Here is a 24,466-nt window from a genome sequence, read left to right on the forward strand (position 1 = left end):
GGACAGGCATCAAAGCTTCACAGAGAAACTCTGTCTCTAAAAACCACCCCCACCCCCCAAAAAAAGAAACAAGAGGAAAAATCACAAATTGTATTGAGTTTGTGGGAAGGATCAATTGTAGTTTGGACAAAGGAAAGGAGGGGAAAGGCAGAGGGCTCCATTCTAGGTGTACAGCCTCCATTTGTCCACCAGAGGGAGGTATGTTACTGATGGGAACAGAGGCCTGAACGATTGCCCTAAGTGTTATTTTAACTAATTAATATAAATTTTTTTTTTGAGACAGAGTCTCACTAAGCAGCCCTGGTTGGACTGGGGCTAGCTATTTAGACAGGGCTGGCCTCCAACTCATAGAAATCTGCCTGCCTTTGCCTACCAAGCCCTGGATTTAAAGGCATGTGCTACTACATCTGGCCCTATATAGGATTTTTGAGGCAAAATCCCCATTCTGAATTTCAGGCTGACCTCTAATTCATAACAATCCTCCTGTATAAGTATTATCACTATTCTTTTATTTTGTTTTTGAGGCAGGGTTTCATATTGCTCAAGCTGGTCCCAAATTCATTATGTAGCTGAGGCTAGACTTGAACTCCTGATCCTCTGACGTCTATCTTCTAAGTTAGGATTATAAGCACACCTTGTGGCCATCATGTCATTATCTTTTTAAAATTAGAGTACTCTAATGTTACAATTCAAGTGTGACTATGGAAAATGATTGCTCGATAAAAATGTATTTGTTTTACACAATGACACCTGAGTTGGCCCAGTTATACTTATTTAGTGAACGAGTGTGCTGTGTGGTATGAGCGTGTGGTGTATATATATGGGGTACATTCAAGTGCGCGGGTAAGTATGTGCACCCACGTAGTTTACACGGAGTGCAGGATGGTAGGGATCTTCCTCTGTTTTCTACACCTTATTGCCTGGAGACGGGGTCTGTCACAGAACCAGTTGACTGGCCTGACAGCTCTTGAGACTCACCATGTATTTCCCAGTGCTGGGGCTATAGATACAATCAGCTGTGGCTTTTCATGTCAGTGCTGGGGACTCGAACTCAGGTCCTCAAGCTTGCAGAGCAAGTACTCTTACCCAGTGAGCCATTTTCCAGAACAGGTTATTTTGGAAATACAAAAAATGTGTTTTGTTTGAACATAAAATTGTTTGTTTGGACTTAATTTGTAGTTACAAATGTTTTATTGGGGAGCTAGAGAGATGTCTCAGCAGGGGAGGGCACCTGCTATTCAATTATGAAGACCTGAGTTCGGATCCCAGCACCTATTTATCAAGCTGGAATCCAGCAGGCAGCTATAGCTCCAGGGCCCGGGGGACTGGTGCCTTCTTCTGGTATTGGTGTGTACTTGCATACACTTGTGTGCAGATACTCATGCAGGTAAGTAAATAAATCTTTAAGATATTTTTAGAGTATTTATTTAGGAAATTTAATCTGTCCAACTTCTTTAATGAGCTGGTAGCATAGGTTTATTCTAAAGGAGTTTTGGTTGGTGAAGATGCTTTGGCGGGGGTGGGGGAGGACTTGCATAGCTTTAATTTTAATAAGCAAAACCTTTTTCAAATTATAAGAAGATGGGTGTTTTGCAGTATAATTTTTGACTGATGTGGTCAAACTAATTAAGACGTTAATGATTATTCTTACTTTTAGCAGTCACATAGCTGGAGGATACATTGTGGTGTATTCACCAGAGAAGACTGCTCGGACATGGGTGTAAGCCAATAGAAACTATTAGCCAACTGACCATTGACTACATGTCAAGACTTTCTCAGGATGAGCTTTGAAGCACAAAAACCATGTTCTGGGTTGATATACTTCAGTTAAGAAGAACAGTTAGTTAGAAACAGAACTACAGATGCAAACAAGCAAGGTCCATCTCGAGGCTTTCCCAGAACTACGAACGTTGATGGATCAGGCCAGTTTTAGTCTTGTCAGGTTAGGTACTGTCTGCATGCTGAGCTTTACAGCCTGAATGGAACTTCTATCCTGGAGTCAGTTGTGTTAGGGTCTGGGGCCCTGTTACAATTTTTCGCTAATTAGGTAAGTATGCACTTTAATTATCTAAAGAATTAAGCATCTGCTGCTTCCTGTACAAGACTCTAAAGAGCCCGGTGGTGGTGGCGCATGCCTTTAATCCCAGCACTCGGGACGCAGGGGCAGGCGGATCTCTGTGAGTTCCAGGCCAGCCTGGTCTACAAGACCTAGCTCCAGAACAGGGTCCAAAGCTACAGAGAAACCCTGTCTTGAAAAAAAACAAAAACAAACAAACAAAAAACAAAAAAACCAAAAAAGTCTCCAAAGGAAGTGTTACCCTCACAAGAAAAAAATCAGAAAAACACAAGTACAACAGTTATATAAGAAGGTAGTATTCAGTATTCCTTTTGTTTTCTGGAACCTCCTACCATGGAGGTTTATATGCTTGCTTGCTTGCTTATTTATTTATTTGTTTGTTTATTTATTTTTGAGACAGGGTCTCTTTTGCCCTAAGTAAAATCACCTACATTGAGATCGCTTTGAACTTCTGACCCATCTGCCCCCACTTCCGGAGTACTGGAACTACAGGCGAATATTTGTGACTACACCTGGTTTATACAGTACAGGACTTTGTGCATGAATTCAGGTGCATCTCCAGCCCCAAGACTGAATTTTTGCTGAAGTTCAAGCATATGTATATGATGGCTCATTACTGATACCTGGCAGGATAAAGCAGGAGGAAAAACATGGGCTTGAAAGCAAGCCCGATATCTCGATGGCTTGAGCTATAGAGAAGCTGTCTAAATAAACAAAAATAAAGAAAAAATGAATGAAAGAACACACACGCACAGAGAGAGAGAGAGAGAGAGAGAGAGAGAGAGAGAGAGAGAGAGAGAGAGAGAGAGAGAATGCAAAAAGAACAAAGAACATGGCCAACATCTGGAAGGTGATCAGAAGGATCAGTATTCCACACTCATTCTGACCAGGTTGAGTAAATGAGACTCAATCTCAGACGAAACAAAACAGAATACAGTCCCTCAAAGGTTAACACTATTTGTCCCTGAAATTCTATCTCACCTTTAAAGTTTTTTTGGGAAACCAGTGTGTTGGTACATTATACAGCGATACTGAAAAACAAAGCTGCGTAGCTGTCATTTACTAGGGACATAACATTTAAACAGTGCAGGAGGACCAGAGAGAGCTGAGCTGATGGTTAGGTCATCTTTCCTGACTTATCTGCTTGTTTGTATTTAAGACGGTCTCCTTCAGTAGCTTAGGCCAGCCTCAGACTCTTGGATCCTCTAAGATTATAGGTGCATGTCATCATGTCCGGCTCCTACCTTATTTTGATATCAATTTCTCTTTTATTCTTTAGGCAGAGTTCTATTTAGTAACTTTGGGCAATTTCAGTTATCAGTGGGAAGAGGTTCCATGTTGACAAATTACCAAGAAAATCTCATTACTTAAAAAAAAAAGTTTTTGGGGGCTGGTGAGATAGTTCAGTGGTTACGATCACTGACTGCTCCTCCAGAGGCCCTGGGTTCAATTCCCAGCACCCACATGGCAGCTCACAGCTGTCTGTAACTCCAGTTCAAGAGAATCTGACATATATCAATGCACATGAAATAAAGTTAAATAAAGTTTAAAAAACAAACAAAAAGTCACTAAAAGAAGAAAATGGAGCTCTGGAGAGATGGGCTAGTGATTTAGAGTGAGTGTTGCTCTTGCAGAGGGCTCAATTTGGGTTCCCAGCACCTATATCACACAGCTCACTTCAGTTCCAGGGGATCTGATGCCCTCTTCTGGCCTCCCAGGGCCAGCACATACATACAGGCCCATACATATACATAAAAGAAACCTTTTTTTTTTAAAAAAATATTTATCTATTTATTTATTTATTATGTATATAATATTCTGTCAGTGTGTATGCCAGCAGGCCAGAAGAGGGCACCAGACCCCATTACAGATGGTTGTGAGCCACCATGTGGTTGCCGGGAATTGAACTCAGGACCTTTGGAAGAGCAAGCAATGCTCTTAACCTCTGAACCATCTCTCCAGCCCCCAAAAGAAACCTTTTTAAAAGAAGTTTTTGTTTTATTGAGACGAAGTGTTATATAGTTCAGGCTGACCTGGGGTTGCCTAGGAAGTCAAGGATGACCTTGAACCCCTTTGCTGCCTGAACTTCCCAAGAACTGAGAGTACAAGTCAGTACTCCTCCCTCCCTCTTCTTCTGAGCCCTTCCATTTTTCTTCCCTCCCCCTCTTTTTTTTTGGCGGGGGGGATTTGAGACAAAGTCTCACTCTTTAGCCCAGGCTGACCTTGAGGTAACTATATAGTTTAGGCTGCCCCAGAACTCCTGGCAATCATATGTCAGCCTTCTTAGTATTACAGATGTGAGCTGCTTAGACCAGCTTATTTCTTCAACATATGATTTCTAGTTTATTCCAATAGAAAACGAGAAGTGGGCAAGTGTTCTTATGTTACACTTATGTAACACAGTTTCTCTTTATAATGATCTAATAATTTTCACATTTTTGATGAAAAATTTCAACCACTCAGGAATCTTTATGAAACTGGAACAAATGTCATATTGAAAATACTTTAAGTAAAACTGTAATATTGTATGTGTATGCATGTTTTTCCCCATGTACATTCACAACTAATACATGTTAATAAAACTAGATGTTAAACCAGGACATGAATTCTAGTTCTTCTGGTTTATGTTTAGTCCTCCCTTGTAGAAAATAAGGTTAATTACGGCTGCTTTTTCACCCTTCAAGTGTTTAGGGAAAAATTAATTAAGGGAGCTAAGTTTAGTAAGTGGTCTCAACAATAATAAACTACGATTCCCAAAATGCCTAGAGAAAGAGGTTGCTGCTGTGGGGGGGCGGGGGAGACAGTTGCCGCTTCAGGGTAAAGGTACCAGTGCTGGGACCAGCAGCAGAAAAGGGTGCTTGTCCTTGACTGATTTCTAATGCACCCAGGGATATGTAGTTCCCATAGGGCCACAACGTGCCCTTAGGCCAGGTTTCTTACTACAAGTCCCGTGATGACTTGAGCAGCGCCTGCGTGCTGAAGCTAAAGGAGTGAGTGGGCGGTGCTAGTAGCTGGAGGAGTAAAGATGGCGGCGCGGGGGCCTCCGCCTTCATTTCCCGGCTGAAGCCCTCCGAGGGAGGCGGTGGCGCCCACTCAAGGCTACCAGCATTCTGGTGGTGGTAGTTTTGTCAGCAGCTGCGGAGGCTCGAGCCATGGCGGAGCTGGAGCACCTGGGAGGGAAGCGGGCAGAGTCGGCGCGAGCGCGGCGGGCTGAGCAGCTGCGGCGCTGGAGGGGCTCGCTGACAGAGCAGGAGTCCGCGGAGCGCCAGGGCTCGGGGCGGCAGCTGCAGACAAGACGCGGGAGCCCCAGGGTCCGCTTCGAGGATGGTGCAGTCTTTCTGGCTGCCTGCTCCAGCGGAGACACGGACGAGGTGAAAAAGCTTCTGGCAAGAGGTGCGGACATCAACACTGTCAACGTGGACGGTTTGACAGCCCTGCACCAGGTAGGACTCCCTCTTCCGTCTGCTGGGTCTTTTGCTTGCAAGCCTGTGGACCCTTCGACTGCCCCACCTGAAGTATTTTAGTGTCATCGAGGAGCCCTCTTGCAAAGACCATGCCACTTCAGTCAACTCATGTACATTCTTGGACACTTCCTTCCACGCCACAAATCTTTTTCAGACCCTAGGGTTAGGGTCTTTACCCGAAGGACTGGTGTCACCCAGGTGACTGGTCGGTGTTTATATTTCCCTCCACCTATTGGGTTGTCATGGTGACTGATGATTTGGTCCTTGGTGTTATCTCCATAGATTAGTCCTCTTTACTTCTGTCTTGCGCCTGTACCTCACGTCGCTCACGCTTACACTTAAGTGTCGTTAGCCTGATAACCTTTTCATAAGCTCAACTTTCTATTTGTGTGGCCCAGTTATCAAAACGTCTTAGGACAGTTAAAGAGAAATCTCAGGAGGGGGTTAAGACGGGCGGCTCCTCTGAAAGGACACTTGTTTTGCTGATGTGTGGTTTGTGCCTTCTCCAGGCCACCCTTAGAACACCCTTGACCTCATTGTTATGGGTGTCTCAATTTCTTTGCAGTCGTGCTACTTCTGGCAGGGACAGAATTATTTCTGTCTGGAACTTATGGAATAGACTTTCAGTTTTATTTCTGAAGCCCTCTATAGAAATGATTATCTTAATAATATATGTAGTCATTTCTTTATATACATATACACATATATATGGATTTCAGGTAATTTGAGAGTTTGATAAATAACGCCTTGATTTCCCTCGCTTATGCAACAATATTCTCTGTATACTGACTGTCGTAACTCCACCCTCTCTCCCCAGTTGAACTTCATCAGTTGTTTTGAGTGAGCTGAGAGCTGGGCACCCACTTCTCCTTCCTTCTTCCTTTCTTCCTTCTTTCCTCCCCTTTGAACACAAAGTCTCATGTAGTTCAGGTTGATTTAGAACTCTCCATGAGGGTGACGATGACCTTAAACTTCTGATCCTTCAGTCCCTATATTCCCAGTGCTGGGACTACCCGGTCTTTGCAGTGCTGAGGATCAAGCCTAGGCCTTTTGCATGCTAAACAAGAACTCTACCAGTAGAGCTACATCCCCAGCTCTTCCTTCTTTTCTCTTTCTTTCTGTACAAAGTGAATGTATTCATATAAGAATTCATTTTCAAATAATAATTCAAGTTTCCATTAAGCCCCTCCTTAAATATATTTAGCTAATAGCTTAAATTTAATAGCTTAAAATTGTTCTTATTGCTCTTCATGTGGAAGGAAATTCTCCTCTCCTTCCTGTTTTCCTCAGCACCCTACTTAAAGTATTATATATAACAACCAGTGTTTATATAGTACTCTGCTGTTTAAAATGATTTCACGTGTCTTCCCTCATGTAAGTCTTGGTAGTGTTCTTCTGCAATGGGTATAGTTGGTAATAATGGGACTCCCACTCTAAGAGGAATGGAAACCAAGAGAAGGGGTGTGTGTATGAAAAGCTAGGAAGGAGAGCAGTTGCCTGTGAAGTGTGTGTGTGTGTGTGTGTGTGTGTGTGTGTGTATGTGTGAAAAGCTAGGAAGGAGAGCAGTTGCCTGTGAGTATTGATTTTTCAGATTTGAATCACAAGCCCCATAGCCCCCCCGAATAAGGAACTAGATATAAACTGTGATAGAAACTAAGAGAACTACATTCAACTTTAAATAAGATTTAAACTAAACTTTTGAACTCTTTGGAAGGGTGAATTCTCCATACTTGTGAAGGGCAGAGGTCAGGTGGATGTCTTCTTCAATCATTCTCCACCTTTACATTAAGTACTATTATTATTTTTAGTATAACTCTGTAACTTTGTTGGTTGTTTTTATTTTGGTTAGTGTGTGTGTTTGTGTGTATGTGTATGAGTGCAGGTGTGTGTCGAGTTGAAAGGACAGCTTACGTTTTCTCCTTCCATTGTGAGTTCAGGGTTCAGGAGATGGAGCTCAGCTGGCAGGCTTGCTCAGCAAGGCTGTTTACCAGCTGAGCCTCGTTTCTTTTAAAGTGACTCTACTAGCTACGTTTAGCCCTTCCCATACACTTGAATATTACTCTGGGAAGTCACTCATGATAGACCCTCCCTTCCAGTTCTGTCTGCCTTATCAAGAAACTGGCTGCCTTGGTGCCCCTCCTCTCTTCGCTAACAGCCTGGATGTGAGTGTACTGTGTATTAGTTGCACTCTTTACATTCAGTAATTTCTTGAAGTAGGAAAGGAAGGGGATGAAAGCTATTAAATATTTTTTTTATCTACAAGTGTATGATATTTTCAGGCCTAGCCGTTGAATTGAATGCATATACTCAATACTAGGTAAATTCAAGTAAAGATTAATCTATTCAAAAATTTGATGTCAAGTCAAACAACTTACTGGTTTATATATATATATTTTTTTTTTTTTTTGTTTTTCGAGACAGGGTTTCTCTGTGGTTTTGGAGCCTGTCCTGGAACTAGCTCTTGTAGACCAGGCTGGTCTCGAACTCACAGAGATCTNTCGAGACAGGGTTTCTCTGTGGTTTTGGAGCCTGTCCTGGAACTAGCTCTTGTAGACCAGGCTGGTCTCGAACTCACAGAGATCTGCCTGCCTCTGCCTCCCAAGTGCTGGGATTAAAGGTGTGCGCCACCACCGCCAGGCTATATGTTTCTTTTCTACTGCCTGGCTTACCTGTGCATTTTAGAACTGCTTCAGGTGACCATGTAACTTTAGAAAAGTTAAAATTGCTTATTTCTGTGGAAGAGACATGAAGAATGGGGCAGATGAGAGGAAAAAGGTCGAACAATTTATAATTTATATTCAGTGGGAGATGGGGGAAGACTAAGATGAATGTGTGTTCAGTTCAATGTAAAAGTTTATCTGATGTGCTAATTTATATGTAAAAATAAGGCTTGTCTTTTAGTCCCTTCTCTTTCATTCCAGTTACCAACTTATTCCCCTCATAGTTTCTTCCATCTGCGAAGTGTCTTACACCTTACCCCCATTATTGAATTAACTGCGTAGTGTCTGACCCATGGCAGTATGGGGATTTGGAAAATCCTGTTGGCTCTTTCAGGGTTGTGTTTGTAGAGCTGTCACCCATCCCACATCATTTCATAGAGTACTGTGTTGCACTGTTTACTGTGATGCACCAGGCTATGTTGGGCACCTGGTCCCTTGCCCTGTGAGTATTAGTCCCAAGTTTCCATGCCTCTGTACACCAGTCAGATTTGAACACTGGATTTTTTTCTTCTGTTGTTTTGAAGTGCACATGGAACTGACTCTCATTTGTATTTGTTCCCTGGCCAAATATCTCTTTGCTTTTCTTTTTATTCATATTCTTTCCCTCTCCACCCCTCTTCCTTCTTTCTCTCCCTTCCTTTCTTTTTATTTCTCTCTCTTTCCCCCTTCTCCCTTACCCCCCCCCCCTGTGAGAGTGTGTGCGTGTATGTATACACAAGTGCCATAGCTTGGTGTGTAAGGTCAGAGGAGAGCAGGAGTTGGTTCTCTTCTTCTACCTTGGATCTCAGGGATCAAATTCAGGTCATCAGGCTTGTTGGGCAACTGCTTTTACCCGCTGAATCACATCTCCTTGAACCTCCTCTCCTTTGCTTCCCCTCCCCTCCCCTCTCTGAGACAGTCTCACATGGTCCAGGCTAGTCTAGAACTTAGTTTGTAGTGAGCGAGGATGAACTGAAATACTCAGCCTCTTGACTCCACATCACAAGTGCTGAGATTATAGGCATATGGCACCATACCTATTGGTTGGTTATTTTCACTTTTATTATTTATTTTTTAAACATTTTTTTATTTGTGTGTGTGCACGTGTGTGTGTGTGTGTGTGTTAGGAAATTCAGGTTATTTCCAAATTGCTATAAACGTTTTCAGAATTTCATCATATGATTTAGGTTGATCTTGTACTTGCTATGGTCCTAATTCAGCCTCTTGACTTCTAGGATTATAGGTGTGTTTCACCTTGTCTGTCCTAAGATTATATAGGTTGTAACATTCACCCTTTGGTTGAGAGTTCTGCCATGGGTGCATAACTTCCACCATTATGAACACCACACTGTTATTACCTCACAGTTCAGTCCTTCCTCCCTAGAGGAATCATAACCCATGACAATCCTAAGATACATGCCAACAGATAACGAGTCTTGCTTGGAACATGATTCTGATAAGCTTATTAGTTTGCTTTGTTTGAGACAAGGTTTCTCTGTGTAGCCCTGGCTGTCCTGAAGCTTGGTTTGTAGACCAGCCTGGCCATGAACTCACAGAGATCCGCCTGGGTCTGCCTCAAGAGTGCTGGGATTAAAGGCATGTGCCATCACTGGGCTGACTCTACAAAATTTATTTTAAAAATTTGAGAACAGAAAATTAAACACTATTGACCATTTTATGATTTTAATCAGAAGACTCTTTGGGCATCCAATCTCACTTCTCTTTGTCCTATGATAACCCCCCCCCACACACACACACTGTCCTCTCTCATTTGATATTTGGATAAACTATTGAAATTGTGATTGCTTTTACTTAATGTATATTTCTTAGAGATATTTGCAATTTGCAAATTGAAATACTTGTAAATAGAATTATATGATGTCTGTAATTGGCTATAAAAGATCTATATGGGGTTGGGTTGAGGAACTTATGAAAGGGACAAGTTTAGTGTTGAATTAATTATTTGAGAATCATCAAACCATCCTATTCTTGTATTTTTAAGTATCCCATAATAAAAAGCCTTAAAAAATGGGCTAGCAAAATGGCCCAGTGTGCACAGGTGCTTATTGCCAAGAGAGCAGCAAGAACACACATGGGTAAGGAGACACTGACTCTCACAGCTGTCTCTGAACTCCACTCACATGAGCGTGCACATCACAATAAATATGAAAGAATACTCTGTAAGAATTGTGAATAAAGTGGCTAACAGTCTATGGACTGTTGAAAGGCTTGGTGTGATGCCCAAGAGTTTAGTGTGGGACATACGTGCAGTGTGATGATGCTGACAGCGGAGCACAGTTTCTCTGCTGTGTTCTAAGTGTTCTAAGACCTGTCTGTCCACGGCTTTCTTCACTAGGGCCTTCTGTTTGCTTTGCAAGTGCTCTGCCCGGACCGGTGTTCAGTCTGCTCTGTTCCTCTTATTTTGAAACATTGTTCAAAATTCCAGTTCAACAATGTGATTTCTTAGGACCTGAGAGATGACTCAGGTGTGGAGAGCACTGGCTGCTCTTCCAGAGGACCTAGGTTCAGTTCCCAGGATCCACATGATGGCTCACAAACATCTGTAACTTTAGTTTGAGGGGGTCCAACACCGTCTTCTGACCACTGTGGACACCAAGCTTGTATGTGGTACACAGACAAAACACTCAAACACATAAAACAAAAATAAATCTTTAAAAAAAAAAAAAGATTTCTTGGCTTCATGACAAGCACTAGTGCTCCATAAAGTAGTGAAAAGAAACTTGAAAGTCTTAAAACCCGCAACACTCAGAAAACTCTGGGCATGTGAAAGACACACACCCTGCTGGCCTCTTGAGGGAGAAGATGGGCAGCGTCCACACTGAGTGTGGCAGCTTTTAGGCAGCCAAGTGTGGGCAAGTGATGGGCTTATCTCTGAAATGGAGCTGACATTTGGAGCATTCATATGGAGATTGGGTTGGCTGGTTTCTCGTGCTCTTTGAGGTTAAGGAAAAATCTGCTTTTCTAACTGAATGTGGATTTTACAGTGTGTTGTTTGGTTTAGGAGCTGTGCCCTATTTATGTGCAGCCATTTCATGTGAGGCAATTTATGATTTTTCTTTTATTTTAACTTCTTGGCAACATTTGTTTTAAGATTTTTGTTTGTTTGTTTTTTTTAAAGTTGGTGGTGACAGGCCCCGTGGTGTTGGCACAGCCTTTAATCCCAGCACATAGGAAGGAGGCAGAGGCAGGTGGCTCTCTCTGAGCTCGAGGTCAGTCTGGTCTACAAGAATTAGTTCCAGGATAGGCTCCAAAGCTGCACAAAGAAACCCTGTCTTTAAAAAAAATGAAAGAAAAAGTTGGTGGTGACAGAAGTGTGAGATAGGACTTTAACATGCTCAGACAGACCGTGTTAGTGTCCTGCAGACAGAAGTGTGAGATAGGACTTTAATATGCTCAGACAGACCGTGTTAGAGTCCCATGGATGAAGCTTCAGTTTTATGAGTTGCTTCATATTGACTTTTCTTCCCCACATTGAGACTGCCTTGACAGTAAATAACATGAAAAATGAGGGCGGAAGAATGACTCACTTCTTTATAAATCACTTGGGGTAATGGACAGTGATTGTGAAGAGTGGCCAAGCTGCATCCAGCTGTTGAGGGTCAGGTCACCTGCTAGAGAGCTCCTGTGCTTCATTAATGCGTGTTAAGTCAGCAGCTGGGGAGTGTGAGCGCTTAGCAGACACCGAAACAGACCGCAGTCACGAGGGCAGCAGCTTTCAGGTAAGAACAGAGGCTGTCCTGCTTTGCGATATGCTGTTGCCATTTCATGACAGGATCACCAAGGCTCAAGGGTTTTGTTTTTGAGACTGGTTTTGCTATCTTGCACTGGCTGGTCTGGAACTCCTGGTCTTGGGAGACCTTCCCACCTCAGCTTCTGAGTAACCTGGACTATAGGCACATATCCCTGAACCTAGCTGAAGGCCTTTAAATAAAGAAAACTTTGACATATGATGCATTTCTTTTTTTTTAAAGATGTATTTATTAAGCATACAATGTACTACTGGCAAGGAAGGCACCAGGTCTCATTACAGATGTTTGTGAGCCACCATGTGGTTGTTGGGAATTGAACTCGGGACCTCTGGAAGAGCAGCCAGTGCTCTTACCCTCTGAGCCACCTCTCCAGCCCCCCCTTTTTTTTTTGATGAATTTCATATTTCTGTTTAGCATGTAAATTTTACAATAAGGCTTTTTCAAAAAATAGTATTTTCCTGTTCTATTTCTATAATATACTCCTGTGTTTGAATCATTAGAAATCTGATCTCTCTCTCTCTCTCTCTCTCTCTCTCTCTCTCTCTCTCTCTCTCTCTCTCTTTCTCTCTGTTTGAGACAAGGTCTTGTTAAGTTGCCCAGGCTAGCCTTGAAGTCACTCTGTAGCCTAGACAGGACTAGAGCTTCCAAACTTCTAATCTTCCTCTCTCAGCCTTCCATGTACCTGGGGTTACAGGCCTGCACTACCAAGCCAGGCCTAATTATTAATTAAAATCTTTCACATAATTAAAAAGTGATGTCTATGGCTGTTTTGTCTGAATGGATATGTCTGCATCATGTGTGCCTCTGGAGGCCAGATGAGGGTGTTGGTCCTCTGGAGCTAGAGTTACAGACAGGTGTGAGCCACCATGTATGTGGTGCTGGATATTGAACCCAGGTCCTTTGGAAGAGCAGTCAGTGCTTTTAACTGCTGAGCCAACTCTCCAGCCCAGAAATTCTTCTTATAAAAAAAAAATTAGGGCTAGTGAGATGGCTCAGAGGGTAAAGGTGCAACCCACCTTTGGATGGAAAGAATGGATTCCCACAGGATGTTCTCTGACTTCCCCATGTGTGCTGTTGTATGCATCTCCCCACACAAACTAATTACAACTAATGTAATTTAAAAGCTTAAAAACAGTAAAATAAAATTCAGATTTCAACTTGCTATCTTCCCCCCTTTTTAGTTAAGATAGTATCTTGTTATGTAGCCTAGAACTTGTGATCCTCTTGCCTCTACCAAGCTTTAGAGTTACAGGTACACACCACGGTGCCTAGTTACTACTTCTTTTATGTCATGGTATCTATAGAAAAAATTCTTGTAGTGGTATTGGTGATTTAGCCTAAGGCTTTATGCATGCCACATAAGCACTCTTCATGGAACTACGTCTCCAATCCTCCTTTTTCTTTTATTTTAAGATGGAGTTTCATTAAATTGCCGAGGCTTGCCTAGAATTTACTTTGTAGTCCAGGCAGGTCTTGAACCTGCATTTCTCTGTCTCAGCCTCCCAGGTAGCTGAAATTATAGGTTTATGTCATCAGGACTAACTCAGAAAATGACATTTGTATTGCTCGTTTCATACATTGGAGGTTTGGGAGTTGTAAAATTGTATTATATTTTTATTAACTATTTTATTTAATATTTATAAATGTATATGTGTTTTGACCCATATCCCATGTACTTTACTCCCATTTCTCCCTGCCTTCCCCCCTTTTTCCTCTCAATTTCATGTGATCTCTCTTTTTTAAATTAATACTCATTGGGCCCTTCTGTATTCACGGTGTGTGTCTGTACTGGAGCATAGCCCAGGACCAATTACCCTGAAGAAAATTGACTCTCCCTCTCTCAGTAGCTGTCAACCACCACCAATGGCATACTAGCTATTAGAGGGACTTCAGGAGTGCCCCTCTCCCCAGTCCATACTGGGATTTGGTTGGCTTGATCTTGTGCAAGTCTTGTGCATGTAATCCTAGCCATTGTGAGTTCATATGTGCAGCTGTGCTATTGTGTCTAGCAAAAACCTTTCACTACAGACATTTGCTTCCTTTGCTCTTAGAATCTTTCTTCCTCCTTTTCTGTAATGAGCTCTGTTCCTTGGTGTGTGTGTGTGTGTGTTCCATTTAAAGCTGAGCACTCTATAATTTCTTATTTTCTGCACACCAACCATTTGCGAATCTTTGAATTACTTGCCATCTACTGCAAAAAGAATCTTCACTGATCATGGTTGAGAAATGTACCAATTATAAAGAAGAATTTAGGGGCAGTTTATCACTATGACCATTTAGCAAATAGTAGTGCTACTGGGTTCTTCTCTAGGGCCCATGACCTATTCAACCATAGGATTTTGGCCCAGTTAATAGTATCAGACATGGGGTTCATCATCTTATGGAGCAGGCTTTAAATCCAATTCTTTCCTCCCAACCGGTTGAATCTAGAATACCTCTTAAGAGGCTTAGTGAACCATGAAGAAATTAGCAGCCACTGGGGCTGGGGTTCTACTAGCTCAGTGGTAGAGTACTGTACTTGTACAGACTCTAATTTGGCTCCCAATCTCTAACCTCACTCACAAACACACAAACCATAACAATAAAACGTAAGTAGTATATAGCAGTATTACGTTTCTTCTATTTAATTATGGATTTTTTTTAATGCGGTGTCTTCCTGCATAGCCCAGGCTGCCCTCAAACACATGATTCTCCTTCCTCTGTCTCCTGAGTGCTAGGATTACAATTGCAGTGGTTGGTAATTCTCATAACAATCCTGTTACTGTAGTGGCATTTCAATTATATTTTAATAAATAAAGACTGCCTGAAGATCTGAGAGTAAAACAGTCCCTCTGGTCAGCCTTACAGACCAGATTATGGTAACATGCACCCTTAATCCCAGTAGCCATAATGACTGCACCTTTAATTCCAGTAGCCACACTAGTTGCCATAGAAACTGGATGGTGCATGCCTTTAATGATGATGGTGCACACCTTTAACCCCAGCCCTAGAGAGGATTATAAAATGGGAGGAAACAGCTCTCAACAGACAGTCTCATTCTGAGATTCTGGAAGGCAGGATAGCCATTTCAGACTAAGGTCAAGGTAAGAGCCAGTGGCTGGCTGTTTTGCTTTTCAGATTTTCAGTTTGAACCCCAATTTCTGACCCTGAGTTTTTATTAATCTTGCTTTAGTCACTGTAGTGGGCAAGGGGCATATGTTGCCAGGCCAGTGTTTATTGTATCTCTAGGGTTTACAGTTGACTGGTACTGATTATTATCAGTCACTGCCCCCGCACCATTAAACTCCCTCACACCATTGCCATGCATCGAATTTTCTAGCACCATGAAAGCTAGCCGGTAGAAGTGAAGCCTCCAGGTTGGTACTGCACTCAAGCAGGTGGCATCTCAAGCAATAGGGTCTTGCTTGTTTTTTTCTCTCTATGCAGTCCTGGTTTCCTGGACTCACTGTATAGCCCAAACTCACAGAGATGCTCCTGCTTCTCCTTCTCAAGGTCTGGGATTAAAGACATGCACCACTGTACCAGGCAGGCAATAGGTCTTATCCTCAGATTCTGGAGATTAACCAAGAACAGTGGCAGTAGCCTGTAATGTTTGGGGGTGGGGTTATGGGATCCCTGCGGGTCAGCATTTTGAAAATAGGTAGTCCATACCTGGCTCTGGACTTTTATTTGATAGCTAATAGCATCTGAGAGAGTAGCTATTCCCCCACTCCCCAATATATGGTAACTCCATTTTAAACCTTTTCTAAAAATATTGTATATATGTATATTTTGGAAAGTTCTAAGTAGGTTTCTGTATGGCATTTTTAAAAAGATTTTTCTATTTATTAGTGTTCTGCCTGGATATATGTCTGCAGGCCAGAAGAGGGCACCAAATCTCATTACAGATGGTTATGAGCCACCATGTAGTTGCTGGGAATTGAACTCAGGACCTCTGGGAAAACAGCCATCTCTCTAACCCTTCTGTATAGCATTTTCAAAGATCTTCAGTGTTAATTATCCTTCCTCGTACTCCTTTCTCTACCTTATTCTCCCATCCCCCACACTACTTCTCTGTTTCTTCTGTTCAGAGAGGAAATCAGGACCCATGTGTCAGAAAAGGGGTCTCTTCTTTTAGATTTTTTTCTTTAAGACAGAGTCTTACTATGTAGCTTTGGCTGGCTGGCCTGGAACTTGTGTAGATCAGGCTGGCCTTTAAGTAGTAGCAGGTGCCATTATGTCTGACAAAGATTTATTTTATATATATGAGTGTTTTGTCTGTGTGTATGTATGTGCCCCATGTGCCTGTGTGGTTGCTTCAGAGGTCAGCGATGGTGTTAAATTCCTTGGAACTGTAGTTCTGATGGACAGGAGTCCCATGTGGATGACTTGGTCCTTTCTAAGAGTAGAGTAGTGGAGCAACTGCTCTTACCTGCCCAGCCATCACTTTCTTCTCATACTTTTCAAAGGTGAAAGAAAATTTCACCAAACAAGCCTGAAGCCAGGCTCTCTGACTCCCAGGGAGAAAGCTGGGAAGGGGGCAGGATGTGTAGCCACCAATACCTGCTTTGATATAAACTCTCTTCCTTGGGTAAGAAACCCTGGCTTTTGGCAGTCTGTTAGCTAGAGAGTCACAGTGTCTCAAGTAGGGTGTCTGCTACAAGTATTGTGGCTTGAATAGCAGTTGGGTTTTTTTGGGGAGGGCGGTTCGAGACAGGGTTTCTCAGTAGCTATGGAGCCAGACCTAGAACTCGCTCTGTAGATCAGGCTGACCTTAAACTCAGAGATCTGTCTGCCTCTGCCTCCCGAGTGCTAGGATCAAAGGCGTGTACCATCATTGCCTGGCTAGAATTTTGTTATTTTTGTTTATGTTCTGAATAAGATTTCCCTCATTTTGGTTCCTAATCAATTTGTAATTATAGTAGGAAGGCTGTTTCTAAAAGTTAGCTGGCTGCAGTGTCCAATGCCTATAAACCCCAGTTCTCGAGGAGCAAGTAGGAGGAAGATCATAAGTTGAAGTTGGCCTGAACTATGCTGGTTACTGGTTTATTAAATCTCAGATTTTGTGTGTTTGCTTTTGTGTTGTAACAGGGTCTCACTATGTAGCCCTGGCTGAACTGGAACTCACTGTGTACACCAGGTTTGCCTTGACTAGAGTTGATCTTTCTGTCTTAGACTTCTGTGTGCTGCAGGGGTTACAGGCATCAGTCATCATACCTGATTAAATCCTGGATTTTCCATTAGTTATTAGATCAATTAGCTGTGATGTTTTTAAAAACTTAATGCATGAAACAATCCCACACCAGTTTGGAATTATAAAGGGGTTATTTATTTGAGGGGGGGAAACTTACAGAACACCATCTACACGACCAGGAAAGGAGTTTAGTTACCAGAACAGGAGTCCGAAGAGAGCCAGACGAGGGCTGCTGCTGCTTTTTAAAGCGAAAGAGACCACGCCCCAGTGGGCTGGTATCTCAAAGGCCATTGGCTGAAGGAGCGGAAGGAGCGCCCGCAGCAAAAACTTTAATGTTTTAACTTTTGATGATGATCACAAATTTGCATACTTTTTCAGCCTATGCTTTGTGTTATATCTATGAGTATATGTGCATATATGTGCATTTATGTACAGAGGCCAAAAGAGGGTGTTGGCTCCTGTTGTTCACAACTGTCTGTGAGCCAAACAACTACAACTACCATTTCAGCTGTGGGTGTCTTGCTAAAGAGCATCCTAGCTGGGCTTGTTGACTGTTTCCTTCCCCTAACAGAGGGCAGAGAGGGTCACCAGACCTTCACCTGAGCATCCAGTTGCTTCAGACTAACCTGTTGTACAGTTCTGCCCCAACTGCATGTGGCCTCTGGGAGGGGCCACAGAGTGGGAGGGGGAGTGCTTCCATCTATGTGGCTATGGGAAAACCATCATGCCTGCTGGGTAAAGACTTTCTAGCCTTGCCTTTTTGGGAAGGAGAAACTACACTCCTGTAAGTGACCCCTCACCTATGCTCTGTAAGGAAGCCCAGTAAACTGGTTGGTTTTCCAGAGTGATCTCTGGTGGAATCATACTTTTGGTTTGTTGTTGAGACCTTAGGAGGAGGGGTAGATCTTGTTTATGTCTCTCCCCTAAGGAAGAAATTTTAGGAACACTCCCCATAGAGATGGAGTTTAAGGCACTTGTGGGACACCTGGCTTCTTACCCACTGAGTCATCACTCCAAACCAAGCCCGTGCTTTTGGTGTCGTTTAAGAAATGATCCAAGTGTTGGAAAGTTAGTTGGCTCAGTTCTTAAGAGCACTGGCTGCATAAGATTCCCAGCATCCATATGGCAGCTCATAACTGTCTGTAACTCTGGGTCCAGGGTATCTGGCACCCTCTTCTGACCTCTGCAGGTACCAGGCACACATGGGGCATATGTACATACATGGAAGCAAAATACTCAAACATGTAAAATAGTGAAATAAATATAATAATCCAAGGTCTTGAAGATTTACAGTTGTGTTTCCCCCACCAAAAGTTGCATAGGTCTTTAGGCCTTTGTGTTAATTTTTATGTACGGTATGAGGTAGGGGACCAGCTTCATTCTTTTGTACATCTGTAACCAATACCATTTGTTGAAATTACCCTGGTTTTGTTTTTATTTTTATTTTGAGACTGGGTCTCATATTGTAGTGTAGGTTGGTCTGTGAATTGTTTTGAGATTGGGTCTCATGGAATTATTATGTGTCCCAGACTGGTCTTGAGCTTTTGGCAATCTTCTTGACTCGACTCAGCCTCCAAGTGATGGGATTATAGGTATGAACCTCCATGCTGGGAAAAATTGCATTTATTTATTTGTTTTGAGATTGGATTTCATATGGGAGTCACTAAGAGAATAATTAGTTTGGAAACTGCATTTATATTATATTCTTGTAATTTATTTTGCTTCAAAGTATTTAATTTTTATTAATAATTGGTATTTTTTATTGGTTGGGCCTTTTATTTTAATTCTTGAGACAGGATCTTACCATATAATTTTGACTGGCCTACAACTTGTTTTGTAGACCATGTTGCCCTTGAACTTACAGAGACCCACTTACCTTCACTTCCCATGTTTGACCACTCTTAGTAATTGATTCTTGTTTTAGATTTTATTGGTTAGACTTTGGTTAGCTGGGGCACATAGGGAATTTCACTTTTGATAGCATGTTCTTATGTGTTTTAAGACCAAGAGAACTTAGAAGGAAAACACAAGTTAGATAGAAATGCTGGTGAAAAGTTTTGAAGAGTTTGGATCCTTGGCATTCTCTGGGGTGTGTTTGCATCAGGAGTACAGCTCTGAGGAATAAAGCAGCTGTTGCTGAGAGTTCTTGAGACTTAAGCCCGTTTGCTGAGTAACAGCGTTGGAGTCAGGTGCCCGCAAACTGAAACTATGTATTGACTGAACTGCTAGAAATGTGGGAAGGGTAGTGAGGATGAGGCAGACCTTAGTATAGCTTAGGGCCTGTGCATAAACAAAGTCTTTATAGCGAGACAGTACAGCCTGTGACAATTAAGGACAGTTAACTTTTATAATTTTTCTATATAAATTATGCTTGAAGTTGTTAATTTATAGTAAAAAATATAGATAGGGTCATTGAAGTTACAGTAAGATAATGGACAAACCAGAGCACATTGTGTATCAATCTGATACACACACTGATACACACTGAGACTCACATTTGAATGCTGGGAAATTGTTGGTCAAGGAAAACAAAGGATTTTTTTTTTAAGTACACAGCACCATATCTTAGGTGTCAGTGGATTTAAAAAATGTAAACATTTTCTTCCTTTAGAAACTTTAACAAGACAAAATTACATGGAAAAGGAGAGCAGTTGTTTGAGTAGGATAATTGAATAATGAATACATTACAATTTATAAATAAATAAACTGACAAATTAATGTAACAGTTCTCAAGAGCCTGAGTTCAATTGCCAGTTCCTGGCAAATGGGTCTTCTCAGACAGTGTATATTGAATAAGCCTGCTGAGCATTTTGGAGCAGTGAAGTAAGGTGTAAAGGGCAGTATTTTAAAGGATTTGTTTGGTAAGATTGTGTTGGGTGCATTGATTTAAGGAAAGGAAAACAAGATACACAATTGGACGTCTGGGATGTGGCTTAGTGCATTATGTAGCAGGCATTATGAACTGGATCCATTCTGCAGCACAAGACCAGATAAAATCACTGGGATAAGATAACATGGTTAGGGATAAGAAGACAGTCCTTTTTCATGTGGCTTTTTCTGCACTCCAGTGTGAACTCAGATAGGGAACACAAGCAAGGAAACTGGTGTAGGGGAAGAGTGAAGCTTGTTTTAAGCACTTACACTGTGAGGTAAGGTTATCAAACGGCTAATGTCTCACAAACGATTAGAGCGTGGAATTAGATACAGATCAAATACTTTATTTTGAAGTCAGAATCAGCCAACTCTGGTGAGGTGGCTGCATGCCTCTTGGTTCCAGCATCAAAAAGTGGAGGCAGGAAGATCACCAGTTCAAGGCAAGCCTCTGAGGTCCTGGGGAGAGGGGTGGCAGAGAGGAAAATAAGAATTAGCCAGGTCCTCAGTCTGTTAGTCGTCACTGTGTATCATTTTATAAGTACTCTCAACATCATTGAGATTTTTAAAAAAAAAAAAATATTTTTCTTTGTGCCTGTGTCTTCATTAGGTTTCCACTGTTGTCATAAACTACCTTGACCAAAAACCCTTGAGGAGGAAATTGTTTATTTTATCCTACAGCTTGTAGTCCATCATCTGGGGAAGTCAGGCTAGGAACTCACAGCAGGAACTGATGCAGAGACCATGGAGGAATATTGCTTACTGTTTTGCTCCCGGCATGGTTGGGCTGCTTTCCTGCAGCACCCAGGATGGCCAGCTCAGAAAGGAGGGCAACACTGCCCACAGTGAGCTGGACCCTCCCACATCAATACAGCTGTGTGAATGTATGCCACATATGTGTGGGTGCCAGAGGAGGCGGGAAGAGGCTATCAGATTACCAGGAACTGGAGTTAAAGGTGGTTGTGACATGGATGCTGGCAATAGAACTCAGGTCCTCTAGAGGAGCAGCAAGTGCTTCTAACCACTAATCCATCCCTCCAGCCCCTTCATTGAGTTTGTAAGGTTCATTGTATTTCTCTGCCTATTGCTAGTCCTGCTGTCCTAAGCTTCTGAGTAGTGCTAGGTAAAATTTTATAATATTCCCTGTTTGGCTTTATAACACATACATGGCCTTCTGTATTTAAGAGGCAGCATAGTGGAGTGGCACAGACCCAGGCGGTAGCACCTGATGTGAATCCTGATTCTGCCACTTAGGTGTTTTGTATAGTTCACTTAATCTTGTGCTTTAATTTTATTGTAGGTGAAATGAGGGTAATAACAATTTCAAGCGATGGGGTTGTTATGAGAAATAACTGAGTTAATGTGTGAAGTGCTCAGAACACTGTCTGGCACAATTTAAGTACTTATCTGTGTTTTATTAAATAAAATAAAGTTTTCACTAAGGTTGTTATAGTTCTTGTTACCTCTGTTACTCATTTTTACTCTGCTACTCATTTACTTATTCCAACCACGGTCACTTTCTGTTCTGTAACAGCTGACTTAGTTCCTTCTCCCCAAAAGACATTCATAGTTGTCCTCCACACCTGCAGACTGTCTGTGATATCATTCCTCATTCTTTCCCTCTTACCGGCTGACACCAGTCTTTGCAGGATAATACTAAACAGTTGTCTCTAGATTTCTGTCACCATTCTTTTGTCCCCTGCTTTCTCCTTCCATTGTTGAAGCAGCTCTGATCAATCTGTTGTCTGGTCAGCACAGGGACGGAACCAAGGGCCTTATGTATGTTGGGTCTGTGCTCTGCCACTGAGACATAACTCAGGCCCTAATGTTTGCCTTCTTCAAAATGAAAACAGCTGCCAGAAGACCGCTCACTCTTACCTCTCTTTTAAACTACGGACTTTCTTTTCTCCCCTTCTTCTCTTGGAGTGGCATACCCTTCTGCTTTCCTGCCAGTCTATGAGAACGGTGCCTTATTGTCCTTCATTCTTACCCTTTTGGCCACTTAATATTTTATTGACTTTATTCTTTATTAATTAAAATTTTTATCCTTTGGTTTATAAAGCAAAACTTTGTTTTTTAGATCCTGCCCATACCTCCTGGATCATCCCTCTGCGGTATCTTCTCTATTCCTCTTCCATGGCCCACTTCCCCCAGAGTTCTGTCTGCGTTCTCACTTTCTATCTTCATTTGTAACCTCACTTGCTCTGTGTCCTCATCTGTCTCTTGTGTACTAATGATGTCCAGATCTTTCTGCCCTTGACCTTTCTAGGCTTGACAGTTTTCCTGGACTCCAAAAGTATTTCAAGCTGCACACTAGACATCCTGAACTAGAGGTGCTGTTGGGTTCATCTTGGTCCCAGTGTTTCCAGAGCAAAATCATTCTTACCCATCACAGTTTAATTGCTCTTCTGTTCTCATTCTCTTCTTGAAAAAAAAAAATCATTAGCCACTCTGAATTTGAGGCATTTGCTCTCAACTGACAACTTCAGGGCTGATCTCCGAATGACTCCATAGAAATCATCTGGGTGGATGGGGCCACGTGTTGACATAAACCCTTGAGCCTTATCCTCCTAAGTGCTCGACTTAGAAGGTCTGAGTAGCACCAGGAATCTTTTAGTCTTTTATTGTTCCCTGGTATAGTTTAGGTCTAAAATATTTCCCCAAAGGCAATGTCGTGTGTGTGTGTGTGTGTGTGTGTGTGTGTGTGTGTGTGTGTGTGTGTGAGAGAGAGAGAGAGAGAGAGAGAGAGAGAGAGAGAGAGAGAGAGAGAGAGAGAGAGAGAGAGAGAGAGAGAAAGAGAGAGAGAGAGAGAGAAAGAAAGAGAGAGAGAGGTGTGGTGTGGTAGGGTGTCGGGGGAAGTGTTGGGTCACGAGGCTCTCTTACCTCATCAATGAGTTAATATTTTGATGGGCTATTAAGATAAGATGGAAGCTCAGGACTCTTGGAGCAGTTCAGGAACTGCTTTTTCTGTTACCCCACTCCCACCTCCTATTATTAAGTGAGCTGCTTAATTCACTGCATGCCCCCACCATGATAATCTCTTTTACCACAGCTCAGAAACAAGGGAGCTGGCCATCACTGACTGAAGCCTCTGAGATCATGAGCCAAGAGGACCTTTTTCCACTTTAGTTTCTGTATTTCAACACAACAACTAAAATCTGCCCAGATTTTCCCTTGCCCTTGTTGTGGGATATTTGATCACACTGTGAACCCTGAGACTATGTTAGTTTAATAAAATCAACTGTAGATCAAAAGGCAGAGCAAGCAACAAGTTGACTGGAAGTGACCATAGAGAATGAGGGGCATTCGGGAGATTAGGGAGAGAGATGCACAGGGAGAAGAGGAGAGTGAGGTCTGGTTGGAGAGGTTTGGTTTCATATGGCAGCCTATGAAAGCTCTCTTTCTGGGAATGAGGGCAAAGGAGGAAATAGCTGGGTACTTTCTCCGTCTCTCTGAGTTAGCAGGTTTTTACCCCAATATCTGGCTCCCGGCAATTCCTGGTCCTCTGCACCATTAAGACTTGTGAATTATATCTTTGTAATGCCTCTTTGTCTTTCTGTTCCATTCAAGCTGCAAGTTTAGGCTGTTATGTTTATGTGAATTAATAGCTATGCAGTGGATATTTTCTAAATTGTTGGACAAATGAACACACCATTTCCACAGTCTGCTACAGGTCTCCAGGGTCTTGTGTAGCTCAGGTTAGCCTCAAACTTACTTTGTAGTTGGGGATGACCTTGAATTCTTGATCTTCCTTCCTCTATCAAGTGCTGGGCTTACAGGCTTGTGCTACAATGTCCAGGCAGTTATTTTTAACATGCCAACCTAATAATGTAACTTTTCTTTAAAAAACAATCTAGCAAAAAGAAAACAATCTAGCAGTGATTGGTAAATCTATGATGCCGGTGTGGAAGTTACAGGGTAACTCATGGGAGTTCTCTCCTTTCTCCATGTGGATCCTGGGGATGGATCTCGGGTCATCAGGCTTGGTGGCAAATGCTTACTGAAGTACAGGTTCCTGGGCTCTAGCTCTGGAAACCCTAATTTAGCAGATCCAGAGGAGAACCAGATTTCTGATTTTTTTTGCCAGCACCCCAGGTTATTTCGATTTGCATGTTGAACCCACTTACATGCAGACTGACTCCTTCATAGCATCAAAACTTTTTGAGCTTCCACCAGTTTCTTTCCTCCCATCCAGCCCTGTTCACACGCTGCTCATTTGCTGTTTGCCATTTCATTTCCTCGGCACTCTTTGTCCATTTTGTTTTCTTTGCCTGCACTATGCTTCCGTGCTTCTGTACTTAGTAACCCTTCCTAATCCTGTGAGGCTCGGGTATCAGTGTTTCTGTGACGTCCACCCTGTCGGAACGTCTTCCTTCTCATAGCATATTGTTCTTGCTGCTAGATCAGCAACT

General features: G+C 42.4%; 1 protein-coding gene across 5 annotated transcripts in view; it reads left to right on the forward strand.

Annotated features, from left to right (window-relative positions):
• The first annotated feature begins 5,086 nt into the window (after window positions 1-5,086).
• Ppp1r12b (protein phosphatase 1 regulatory subunit 12B) overlaps window positions 5,087-24,466 on the forward strand; it is a 207,720-nt gene continuing 188,340 nt past the window's right edge. For all 5 annotated transcript variants that reach the window (XM_050147573.1, XM_050147574.1, XM_050147580.1 and 2 more), the window contains exon 1: window positions 5,087-5,520. In XM_050147573.1, the coding sequence (XP_050003530.1) occupies window positions 5,230-5,520 (291 nt within the window). In that variant the 5' untranslated portion in view covers window positions 5,087-5,229. The remainder of the gene's footprint in view (window positions 5,521-24,466) is intronic.

This window comes from Alexandromys fortis, unplaced genomic scaffold, assembly GCF_014885135.2.
Source record: "Alexandromys fortis isolate MF-2015 unplaced genomic scaffold, M_Fortis_MF-2015_v1.1 scaffold_58, whole genome shotgun sequence".
NCBI lineage: Eukaryota > Metazoa > Chordata > Mammalia > Rodentia > Cricetidae > Alexandromys > Alexandromys fortis.